The 13445-nt window shown below is 35.5% G+C and overlaps 1 protein-coding gene and 1 non-coding gene across 2 annotated transcripts; one reads left to right on the top strand and one right to left on the bottom strand.

Annotated features, from left to right (window-relative positions):
* Positions 1 to 193: 193 nt before the first annotated feature.
* Positions 194 to 3286, top strand: LOC103857281 (internal alternative NAD(P)H-ubiquinone oxidoreductase A2, mitochondrial). Its single transcript, XM_009134455.3, has 8 exons — positions 194 to 801; positions 1217 to 1430; positions 1509 to 1669; positions 1760 to 1825; positions 2229 to 2392; positions 2490 to 2604; positions 2685 to 2864; positions 2932 to 3286. Exons 1-8 carry the CDS (start codon positions 340 to 342, stop codon positions 3082 to 3084), a joined length of 1515 nt encoding a protein of 504 aa, XP_009132703.1. The 5' UTR covers positions 194 to 339; the 3' UTR covers positions 3085 to 3286.
* A 7728-nt stretch (positions 3287 to 11014) lies between these two features.
* Positions 11015 to 11121, bottom strand: LOC117133112. Its single transcript, XR_004456953.1, has one exon. It is a non-coding gene; the product is annotated as a small nucleolar RNA R71 (small nucleolar RNA).
* Positions 11122 to 13445: the final 2324 nt, after the last annotated feature.

Here is a 13445-nt window from a genome sequence, read left to right as displayed (position 1 = left end):
GTATCTTGTAAATATTGTTGAAATAGGAGGGTACCTCAAAAAAGGGCCTTCTGTTTTAATAGTATTGATCGTTTCATATTAGATCACATGAACTAATAAGATAATGGGCTATCTCTTCTTTCTAAACGCAGATAATTTTATAAGATAGATGGGCCCAAAGCCTGTTAAGAATCGTATTTTATTATTTTAAAAATGGAAGCAAGAAAAGAAGAAAGATGAAACTTCTCCTTCAGCTGATACAGATCTTCTAGACAGAGACATATTCAAATGCTTCCAAAGCTCAGGGAAAATTCCTAAATCAGATTCCATCACTTTGACCAAATACTAAGAAGAAGAAAGATGTTCTTGATCAAGAACCTCAGACGAATCTCGCCGACAACCTCCTCGGCCCTGATCGGATTCAGAAACACCGGATCACCCCCTCTCTCCTCCCGTTTCTGCACCACTCTTCATCAACACCAACAGGTCCAGTCTCCGGCTCCCAATGGATTGGATCGGAGCCGTTACGAAGGTTTGGCACCGACGAGAGAAGGAGAGAAACCGAGAGTGGTGGTTCTCGGGTCGGGCTGGGCGGGTTGTCGTTTGATGAAAGGGATCGATACGAGCATCTACGACGTCGTTTGCGTTTCCCCTAGGAACCACATGGTCTTCACTCCTCTCCTCGCTTCTACTTGCGTAGGCACTCTCGAGTTCAGGTCCGTCGCTGAGCCTATCTCTCGTATCCAGCCTGCCATCTCGAGAGAGCCCGGCTCGTTCTTCTTCCTCGCTAATTGCTCTCGCCTTGATGCTGATTCTCATGAGGTATTACTGTGGGAATCATCTGAATCTCAGCTTTTGTAACTGAACCGGAAAATCTGAATTGAACCGATTCATACCGAAATTGATTTTGTAGGGTTGTATTTGGGATATCCAAAAAAATCCCTAACAGGAAAACCCAAAAAAACTGGACCTATATAAATACTCTTTTTTTAGGAACACCTATATAAATAAATACTTTAAAAATATTCAATCTTATAAGTTATTTTGATTGATTTTGTAATGATATCTGAATCCGAAGTATTATTAATCAAACCTGAAAAGGTTCGGATCTCAGACAATGTTATAAAATTTACTAGAATCCGAGATATTATTAACCGAACCCGAACCCGAAAGCTCATGCATTTTTTATGAAGATATCTCTTTGCACACTTTCTTAAATGTTTGTCACTGGTGATAGGTTCACTGTGAGACTTTAACTGATGGCTTGAACACGTTGAAGCCATGGAAGTTCAAGATAGCTTACGACAAGCTTGTGGTAGCTTGCGGCGCAGAGGCCTCCACTTTTGGAATCCAGGGAGTTCTAGAAAACGCCATCTTTCTCCGTGAGGTTCACCATGCTCAGGAGATTCGCAGGAAGCTTCTTCTAAACCTCATGCTCTCTGATACTCCTGGTAAGTGATAAACAAATAATGTTATATTTCTCATGAAGAATCAAAATTATTAGCACAGAACACTTTGTTTTAAATTAGGAATATCGAAAGAGGAGAAACAGAGGCTGCTCCATTGCGTTGTGGTTGGAGGTGGACCAACTGGGGTGGAGTTCAGCGGTGAACTCAGTGACTTCATCATGAAAGATGTTCGTCAACGGTATGCTCATGTGAAGGACGATGTTCATGTTACTTTGATAGAGGTTTGTTTTCAAGAAGCTGCTTCTTCAGGTTCCTCCTTATGTGTGTTTCATCACTTCACAATTGTCTCTGTTTTATGTGATTATTTACAGGCCAAGGATATACTTTCTTCATTCGATGATCGTCTCAGACGCTATGCTATCAAGCAGTTGAACAAAGTGAGTTCATTAATGGTTTTAAAAATCAATCTAGGCGGCAAATCGTAGTCAAAACATTTTTTTTTAAATCCGATTATACGATTCAAACCAGTATAAACCATTCTTAATCGGTTTAAATTGATTTAAAATAGTTTAAATCTGTTAAATTAAATAATCATGTTAGTACAGATTCACAACTTGTCTAATTTTTTTTGTTTTGTATTATCTAATTTTGATAATACATCGAAATAATTATATAATTAAATCCAAAAACTAAGTATCTTATATAAATATAAAATAAATCAATAATTCACTTAATCATTAGTTTTCTACATTATACCGCCTAGCGATTTCTTGTGGTTAATTTATAAGACATGAAATGTTTCTGTTCTCATTATTATGCTGCATTCATATACATTATTAGTCTGGAGTGCGGTTTGTGCGTGGGATTGTGAAAGATGTGAAGCCGCAGAAGCTAATCCTTGACGATGGCACAGAAGTTCCCTACGGACTCTTAGTATGGTCCACTGGTGTAGGTCCTTCTCCTTTTGTTAGTTCTCTTGATCTTCCAAAAGCTCCTGGTGGAAGGTTAGCTCATCAACATCACTACATTAGACCCTTTTTTTTTTTGCGAAAAATATTCCACATCGGCTAAGACTGTTTCTATCTTTTTGTCCCTGTATAGAATTGGTATTGACCAATGGATGCGTGTACCTTCTGTACAAGACGTGTTTGCCATTGGTGACTGCAGTGGATATCTTGAGACCACTGGAAAACCAACCCTTCCTGCTCTTGCTCAGGTAAACTTTTTAGATAGATAAGCTTCATAATCGTCTATACCTTCTCATGCCTTGTTATACTACGTTACTGCTCAATTAAGGTAGCTGAGAGAGAAGGCAAATACTTGGCGAATCTACTAAATGAGATTGGGAAAGCCAATGGAGGACGAGCCAACAGTGCAAAGGAGATAGCACTTGGAGTTCCTTTTGTGTATAAGCACCTTGGAAGCATGGCAACAATCGGTAGATACAAAGCCCTAGTGGACCTCCGCGAGAGCAAGGTAACAAATATTTGACTATGATTCACCTCGTAAAACAATGTGGGGTTGAGAGAGATTACTTGGGCAGGACGCAAAAGGGATATCAATGACTGGTTTCGTGAGCTGGTTCATATGGAGATCCGCTTATCTGACTCGAGTCATCAGCTGGAGAAACCGCTTCTATGTTGCTATTAACTGGTTCACTACTTTCGTCTTTGGCCGTGACATTAGCCGTATCTGATGTGTCCGAATCCACCAGTGTGTTTTGACCTCGGTTTACTTTACACGTCGTCGTTTTTTGTACAAAATTACAATAACACAACCTTCTGAAGACTGAGAAGGTTTTAAATTATCCTCTTTTTTTTTTTTTGTTGTTACTAATAATATCTTTGGTTGTTGCGATTACGTTTGAAGAAAAAAGAATAATTCAGGGTTAAATATTTTTTTCAGGGTTAAACAATAAGTATCTGGAAAATAATTATCAGTTATGGATTAGACAGATGCCCTAAAGAGTTTATATTTAAAGTTTCTATTTTGATTGAATTAGAAAATATTATTTATAGTTTTAATATGATATCTTAAACAATTTTTTGCATCAAAGTAGGATAGTTGCTGTTTTAATTTTTAATGTAAAATCAAGTTGGTCTGCAAGGGAAGACATCCAAGCGACCGCTTAGGACATATAATTTTAAAAGACATATTTTTATATATTTATTTTTATTCAGAACTTCGATAGTGTTTATATGTAAAATATTTATAATATTTTTGATAATAATAATATTTGTAAGAATTTTTACCCTTGTTAATAGAACTCTCACTAACAAATAAATTGGAAAAATGTATTGATAAATAATGATTATTTTAAAATGTAAAATTTTGCGTGAAATATTTATGGTAATGTTAACTAATATTGATGTGCAGTTAATTTATTTAAAATATGTTTACCAATTAGTAGTTGACCAAATTGGTTTATCAAGTTTTAATGTGATTTATATCATATAGATATGATATTAGATAAAACATAAACATCTAATATATTAAAACAGAAGTCTTGACTTATTTTCATGTGTGATTTTTTTTAGTTTGGACCATTCTTAGAAAATATCATATATTACATAAGTTTATTATTATATCTTTTAATATCTTTTTCTTTTAATTTGAAATACAAATGAATATATTTAAAATGTTCTAACAAAATCTTTTTAAAATCTTCTTAGAATCCTTTTAAATCTACTTTTGAAAAATAGTTAGTTTTAATTTAAATTATCATAAAATATAATTAGAAATTAAAATTGAATATAGGTTTGGTTTATAAACGAAAATTTAAATAAAATGAAATTAATTAATTTTAAAAATACATTTACTAATAATTTTTAATAATTTTGTTAGGAATAAATATTTATTTCTATTTTAATTTTTTCAAATTTGTTTTCTAATAAAATAAAAATCATGATTTTTTGATGAGTGATATTTTTATTTAGACCATCATTTAAATTTTCTATTAAATGTATATCACTAATGCTAATATATATAATATTTTTAACTACTTTAATCATAATACCTTTTATATCTTTTAATTTTTTTTAAAAAAATTAAAATTCTGACAAATCTCTTGAAAAAGATTATAATAAAATCTTAATTGTCATAAATTGAATATAAATATTTTCAACTAATTTTGTAATTAGTAATGAAATTTTACTAAAATAATAAAATTATATCCTATTTTATCAATTTTATAATAATATCTATCATTTTAAAATAAAAACGTTATATTGAACAAAATATCATAAAATTATTTTAAATTGATAAGTTAACATATTTTATTTTCATAAATATAAAATATTTATGTTAGAAATATAATATGTTGGTAGAACGGGTTAATATTAGTAAACTATATAATACATGTATAAAAATTTCTCTTATCTTAAACTTTTTAATATACAGTAATTTATTATATAAAATTAATAAACATTAAAAATTACTAAAAAAATCTAGCGATTTGAATTACGGATCATGATTATAATAAATTAAATACAAAATTGTTTTCATATATGTTGTTTCATGCATTAAAAAATTAGTTTAGTAATCAAATACAAATTCAATAGGACAAATATATAATAAGCAACATATATATGTGATGATTTTAATTTACAGCATGAAAGCTATAAAATTATTATACATGGCATAATTATATAGACATTTAAATATGTGAGTAACATTAAAAATATATAATAATTATGTAAAACAAATATCTATATATATAAATGTGAAAATATATACCCGCACGGTTGTGCGGGTGGAAATCTAGTATATATTATTTGCAGAAAGGCTAACCTAAAAAGAAAATGGATAAGGATCATGATGACTATCCCACCATGCTTGTTGAGATAGTACCTCTTAAGATATTTTGAATTTCAATTTATCAAATAGATACTTTATTGATTGAAAATAGCAATGTTAGTAGCTTAAGGTATAGTATTAAAGATCAAATGGGCTTTGAATCATTCGGACTACGTATGTCCAATAGAGGTTTATCGGCTCTATACGCTGAAATGAAAGGACTATTATGATAGTATCATGCATGAGAGAAGAGGGTTCCTTTGGTCTGGTTTCAAATGGATTGCTCAGATTTAATGGATATGACTACGAGATCGATAGACTGGCTGTTTTTTGCTTTGGATATTGGTGTGTTTCGGAGTTTACATGATGATTTTGAGAGCATGAGCATGTACTTTTTAGAAAAACGTCTCATCTAATCCATATATGGTCTAGTGATATGAATAGCTGATAAAAAAAAAAGATAAATTGATTTTTAATTTTAATCTTTCTGGTTCTGAACCGGATTGTAGATTTATTTATTTTAGTTGCTTTTTCTTTTTTTTCCACAAATTTTTTTATTTTAATACCAAAAAAATTAACATATCTAATTTGAAAACTTTTGTCAAAAAAATCTTAGGGTATCCAAAGATGTTAGATCAACACTATGTAAATTTACACGATTTATATTAGGTTTGTTTTGTAGATAGATTCCCTAAGGCTAAAACATCAGAAAATAAAGGTAATATTTAGTTGCCCAAAAAAAAGGTAATGTTAAATATTGGATCTTATATATTCACATGTTCATGTCAGTTGCCACGCATGCTCATGTACTACTATGTGTGTGCTTGCAATTCAATAAACAATGTCGTCGTATTTAATATTTCTGAAAAGTCTTTGTAGTTTGTTATTCTTAAAACTATATAAAAAGATGTTTTTTTTCCAAATCGTTTTACACGGAAACATAATGCAAAGTAATATTATTTTAAGAAAAGGTCTCATGTACAGTTAACGAAAGGACAAGATAGGGAATAAAGTGAGAAAATACAATAATAAACAAAGAAATGAATATTGAAATATTGGTCTATAAAATCTCAGGACGGCTACGGTGACAATGTCTAAAACTCATTTGGTCTCTCTTATGTCCAAATCAGATTTTTTTTCTCTGAAAGAAGGTCTACCAAATCAAACTTCTTCTCTACCGATTGCTAAACGACTCACATTCATCACGTACATAACTAATATTTTCTCTGTTTCAAAAAAAAGATGCATGTTTTATAATTCTTATACATATTAAAAAAAATATGAAATTTTGATTACTAATATAGATTAATTTTTGTAACTAACTATTTCTCCTAATTTTTAATCAATAGAATTTTAATAAACACAATTATATTTTTCAAAGTTTATAATTTATCATTAATTAATACATTGAAAATATAAAAAATACATTTTTAGACAATTTTTTTCTAAAACACGAACTTTTTTGGAACAGAAGAAATAATTGTCTTCGTAAATATCTTTTTGCCTCATCGTTATAAAACTTTAAATATATAAATGGGAGAATATATCGTTTAGATCCGATACCAAAGGGGTTTGTCAATTATTTACGAACGAAAATGGCATGAAAATGCCTATGTATTTCAATCAAGGCCCTTAAATCAACTGTTTTCTCTCAGCGAAAGTAAGAAAAAACGATTTCAAGACTCCAGACTCATGATGCTATTTGAGAAAATAATTACCTCTTATTCATCTAGTTCATGTTTTTAATGCATATATGTAAAAAGATGAAAGTGACCAAATGTGCCAGCAAAAACAGGACTATGACTTTACCTTTCAGCTCTATTATTTAAACTTTGCTTATCTTTCCCCCAACCAACTAAGAAACCTTTGTCTACTTTTTTGTAGACATTTGCGCAAGAGTCAGTGTGAACTTATTGATTCGGGGAAGCAAACTCATTACTAAAGGCATCATTATCAGTGGATTTCTACAGCTGAGTATTTAGACATTCGTTTATTAATATTTTAAAATAAAAGAATTTTTATAATCATTCTACAGCTGAGTTTATGAACATTAACAGTAGATTTCTACAGAGAAGTTTGAAATAGTCTTGTATCAGTGACAAAATGCCTAATGAATTTATGGTTTCTCAATATCTCTAAAGAGTTTCTCAGCAAAAAGACAATTCTCATTTTTTACTTTTATGATATTTTTAATACAAAAAACTCATGAAAGAAATGCCAATAAAACAAGGGGCAATTTGTTGTATAACCATAGTAGGAAAACAATTAACAGGTAATAAAAGAATATAAACTCTGAAACGTTTGGTTGATTGAAGCAATGTAGTAAATCTGAAACTTATTTGGTTGATCCAAACCGAAACCTGTTCTCTCTAATGGGAATATGCGTCGTTGTAAGATATTCACCGTGATCATTTACAAGTTGACAGAAACAAAAACTTTTTCCTAGGGAAAATATTGATGAATCGAAAAAAGGAGAAAGCCTCGAACGAGATGTCATTGTTTAGGGCCAAATAATTAACTGGATAATTAGAGATTTGTTAGAAAGTAAAGCCATTGCTTCTTTAGGAATAGAAGACAACGTGTTTCGTCGTTTACACGTGCACGTACAACATCCCATCTTTCTTTTTCTTGTCCAAAGCCATCACTCTTTTTTTCTGAACAACTCTTTGAATTGTTTAATTTACATCTAATTATCTTCAAAAATTGGCTTGATTAATCACATGAGATTGGTCTAATGGTATGTAGACTACAGAGAGATCCGGGTTCACTAAACCTGTATAATCATAAGGATATGGACCATTGTTTACAACCCATTTAAAATATGAAAGAAAATCAATCCATGACTTCCCCTTAGAAAATTAATATGGACTCTTCCATAATAGTATCTTTGAAAAATATATACTCTGTTAGATATAAACCATACATATAAATGGTTTGTGATGCTGAAGAGACATGTATTCATGAAGTGATCGTGATCTTTAACTGTTCTTTTTCTTAATGGTTGTATCTTTAACTGTGCTTTGTATTGATAGATTAGCCACGTTTTTATTCAACGCACACATATTATGACGAATATTAAGGGCTTTAATGTACGCCTTTCACCTTTGGTGGACCACTAATCCATGTTAATGATTTTGTTATGAGAAGTATAGAAGCAATTCACTTATGACAAATTGACAATATAGGGTTTCGGAACTTCGGTTCCGCGCGAATCTCCTCCAAAACAATGAAAAAAACTCAGTTTGTATGGGCCTAGCTAGAAACAATGGTCTCTGGTGCTATGAATTCGAACATTCTGGTGCTATGAATTCGAACATTCTTTTGAATTCATATGATCCTCTACAAGGTCTGAACCAAGCTACTCTACGGTCCATGACTGGCTTGCGCAACTTTAGTGTAGTCCAGGGTTTTTTTTTGTCGTGGTGATGAGTCTATATGTGGTTGGAAGGTTCATGCAGTACAATAAATCTTTGTTTTAGCGAGCTGTTGTATATGTGGTACACGAAAAGACATCATTCTTACGACGTGTTCTATACCAACTACATTCCCTCAACACTTGTATTGGTTTGTTCGTCTGAATCAACAATTGTGTCTTTTAAATGATTTTTATGATTAGTTCAAAACCCAAAATAGTTAACTAACGGGGCAAAAATGGTAACGAATAGCTTAATGATATCTTGCATATTTGTATTGTTTTATCCATTCATCCATGAGCATTTTCATCATATAGATTAGGATTCAGACATGTTTAGGTTGCATTTTGCATACATGAGTCTCTATTAGGTACTGGAGTACCACATGAGGTTATTTGGAGCTCAAAAGAGGTGAAAAGGTGACCATTGGACGAACCGAGCATGGGAGCGACCTCCCGGAGCGACATCACGAAGTCGCTGTGTCCCACGAGCCCAGAGCGACCTCCCGGAGCGACACCACGAAGTCGCTCGCATCTCACACCCCTCTCGGAGCGACCTCCCAAAGCGACACCCCGAGGTCGCTCGCGTCTTTATGGAGAGACGACACGAAGCGAAGCCTGGAGCGACCTCTCAGAGCGACCTACCAAGGTCGCTCCCGATCCAGAGCGACCCGTTGGAGCGACACACCAAAGTCGCTCGCGACCTCTCGCCCGGAGACACCAAAAATCGGCCCTGGAGCGACTTCCCGGAGCGACACCTGCAAGTCGCTCCGCGTTATTTTGCTGCCGAAAATGATGATTTCTTAAGGACCTTTTTGCAATTTATTTTGGACGTTTTGCACTTGGAAAAACCTATGTTTTAAACATCTTTTGTAGCCACAAGTGGCAGATTATCTTTGATCTTTTGATCTATTGAGAAATACACAAGAACTCTCTTGAGAAGTTCATCTCTTGGATTTTGATTGTTATGTTCTTGTGTTATTGTTGATTTCTTATCTATTTCTCTACATGATTAATCTGAAATCCAATATGGGTTTAAGAGGAATCATGGAGATTAGTGAGTAATCACCTTTGGAATTCATGGGTTAGGGAGATTAAGGGTGATTAGGTTAGAGCTAGGATGTTTTAGTGTAGATCATTCATATTTCTTGCTAGTAGAGTAATCATAATGCATCTTCTGAGTTGGCCACTCAGTTGTTGATCCTTAGGCATTTCTCACCCGAAAGGTGTTCGATGAAATGCCCGAGACAACTCTCCTAGGCTTTTAGTATACTTTGCCAAAGACATTTGTTGTTAAAGGTGCTAAGATAGCTAATAGACTTGTTAGTAATGATTGCTTTCATATTATTCAACCAAAGACATTTGATGTTTGAGATATGTTAGCAAATGAGCATTCATCTAGACATAGAGCTTGCTTAGAATTGTGTCTAGGCTTAAGGTTGATAGTTTGATTGATCATTTGCCATCCTTAGTTCGATACTTGATCACCCAAGGTCTAATCCCTATGCCCATGAGTTCTCTTTTCCCTTAGTCAAGAAAGTATCATTCTGTTATTGCTTTCTAGTTTAGTAGTAGTTTAAAACCCATCTAAATCATTGGTTGCACTTAGATTAAGTGAGTACTTGCATTCTCAGTGCTTTGATATCCCTCAGAACTGGTTCGACAATCTTCTATACTACAACATTTGTCTTAGGAGCCTTGAAAACTCCTAACATCAAATTGGCGCCGTTGCCAAATTCTGAGTAGATTTGAACATTGAGATTTAGTCACTTGCTTGAGACTAAGTCATTTTTATTTTCTTTTGTTACTGATTCTCTTTCTTCACCTCCCTTTAATCTACAGGTGTATGAACTTGAGGAGCAGGGGTCCATCAAACCTAGTTCCAATAGCTGCAGACATCAGAGCTTTAGAGAGAGAGTGTGCTAGAAATAGAAGAGAAGAAGAACATCAGGCTCAATCGCAGAGACTGAACACTGACATGGGAGACGTTCATCAAGAAGATGCTGGCGTCAATGGCGCTAACAACAATGGTCCACCTAACCAACAGCGAGCAGCTCGACCCATTGGCACTTACGACCGTCCAAACATTCATGGTCATAGATTGGGAATCCGAGCACCCGCTGTGGCAGCCAACAACTTTGAGATCAAGTCAGGACTTCTCAACGTGATTGAGAACAACAAGTATCATGGCTTGGCTCTAGAGGATCCATTTGATCACTTGGACAGGTTCGACAGCTACTGTGGGTTGTCAAAAACCAATGGTGTGTCCGAAGATGCCTTAAAGCTCAAGCTATTCCCTTTCTCTTTGGGGGATAAGGCACGTCAGTGGGAGAAGTCTCTACCCAGCGACTCCATCACCACTTGGGATGACTGCAAGAAAGCATTCTTGGAGAAGTTCTTCTCTACTTCAAGAACTGCTAAGCTGAGAAACGAGATTTCCAGCTTTCAACAGAAGAACTTGGAAGGCTTCAGTGAAGCCTGGGAGAGATTCAAGGGCTACCAAGCTCAATGCCCACACCATGGCTTTTCTAAGGAGAGCTTGCTGAGCACATTCTACCGTGGTGCTCTTCCTAAGTACAGAGCCAGACTGGATACAGCTAGCAATGGGTTCTTCTTGGGGAGAACTGAGGAGGATGCAGAAGAGTTGGTTGACAACATGGTAAAGAGTGATGCAGTCTACAGTGGAGACCACGACAGAGGCAGTAGAACAGATGATAAGCAGACGAGGAAAGAGATCAAAGCTTTGAAAGACAAGATCGATCTACTCATTGCTGAAAAAGCCACCCAAGAGCAGCTGAAGTTTGTTGGTAACTCCAAGCAAGAAGATCCACTTGCTGTCAATGAGGTTGAGGGTTTGGAAGGTCAAGAGGAGTTGTGTTTCATTAACAACAATGGTAGCTGGTACAAAAAGGAGCCCAACTTTCAGTACAACAACTACCAACAGAAATCCTATCCCAACAACCAACAGAGTGGTTATCCGCCTAGAAATAACCAGCAAGGCAGCTATCAGCCTCAGCAAAACCCCTCATCTGGTTCCTCTGCTCCTCAAGAGAGCAGCACTGATACCTTACTGAAACAAATCTTGGAGTCTCAGACTAGAAGTGAGAAGCAAGTTGGTTATGAGTTGAAGAACCTTCATTCCAAGATTGATGGGAGCTACAATGAGCTCAACAACAAATTCTCACACCTTGCTTCTACAGTCAGGAATTTAGAGAATCAATTTGCTTCCATGAACACTCACCAGAATCGCCAGCAAGGATCTCTACCTGGAAAGTCTGACCAAAATCCCAAGGAGGCCAAAGCTATCACCCTTAGGAGTGGTAAGCAGTTACCTCATAGAACCCTCACCAAGGATGCTGAGAAATTAGGTGAGGGAGTTGCCATCAACATAGATGATGAAGTGGTGATTGTTGATGAGAAGATCAATGACGAGATCTTGGAGAAGATAGTGGAAGCCAAAGGTAAAGGAAAGGTTGGAGAAGAGAAGAAGACAGTAAAGGATGGTGAAGTTGTTACTCCAGCAAGTGAAAGTTCTTTTGTTCCTCCTCCCTATGAACCCAAACTTCCATTCCCTGGTAGATTCAAGAAGCAGCTGCTAGAGAAATACAAAGCTCTGTTTGAGAAGCAAATGAGTGAAGCTCAGGTTGCAATGCCCATCATCGATGCTTTCATGTTGATTCCTCAATACAACAATTTCCTGAAAGATGTTGTAGCTGCAAAGAAGAAGGAGATGGAAGGCATGATGATTCTTACCCATGAGTGCAATGCCATCATCCAGAGGCTTGATGTTCCAGAGAAATTAGAGGATCCAGGAAGCTTCACACTACCTTGTGCTCTTGGACCTATGGTATTTGAGAAAAGTCTCTGCGATTTGGGAGCTAGTGTCAGCTTGATGCCTTTGTCTGTTGCAAAGAAGCTTGGATTCACTCAGTACAAGAAGTGTAGACTCTCTCTGGTGTTAGCTGATCGTTCAGTGAAGTACCCTGTGGGCATCTTAGAGGACCTCCCTGTGAAGATTGGAAGGTATGAGATACCTACAGATTTTGTGGTGCTTGAGATGGGTGAGGAGGCTCAAGATCCATTGATTCTAGGAAGGCCATTCTTAGCTACAGCAGGAGCTATTGTTAATGTGAAGGAGGGCACGATTGATCTCCATTTGGGTAAAGAGAACATCCTCCACTTTGACATCAAGAGGAAAATGAGGAAACCAACTGTGTTCGGGCAAGCCTTCTACATTGAAGAGATTGACACTCCTGCTGATGAGCACCTTGAAGAGTTACCACCTGAGGACGACGAGGAGGGAGCATCTCCCTCTACTCATTCCCCATAGAAGGTAACCCACCACACCCCCTTGTATATACCATTTCATTTTTGCATATTAGTCTTCTTTTCGGTATCTCTCTCTACTTGACGACACAGAGACTGTGTAACTCAAGTTTGGGGAAGGTACCAAGTATTTGATCATGTTTGCTTTGATGTTGTTTCATTGAGTCATGCATTGCATACCTATTTGCATAAAAAAAAAACCAATCATTTAGTTTGCATCATTTGCATTTTTGGGAGAGTCTAGAGCATATAGGTTGCATTCACTTGCATTGGGAGCAATGATTTTGAATGCCTTGTAAAGAACACTACGTTGCACCTGAGTAGCTTTTGCACCTCTCAAAAAGACTTGTATGTTTCGAGCCCTGAAAACTCTTCCTGAAACTTGTTGATTGCTGAAACTCAGTCTTTGAAGCCAACTACAACCTTATTTGAACTGAACGAACTTAATGCTTCTTGCTCATGGTCCCTTGTGTACTGAGTCATGGCTATACACACTTGAGTTGTCACATCTTTTATACCAATCT

The sequence above is a fragment of the Brassica rapa genome, chromosome A03 (assembly GCF_000309985.2).
Source record: "Brassica rapa cultivar Chiifu-401-42 chromosome A03, CAAS_Brap_v3.01, whole genome shotgun sequence".
NCBI classification, from domain to species: Eukaryota; Viridiplantae; Streptophyta; class Magnoliopsida; order Brassicales; family Brassicaceae; genus Brassica; species Brassica rapa.
The sequence above is the reverse complement of the archived record's forward strand: the minus strand, read 5'-3'. Positions and strand labels throughout refer to the sequence as shown.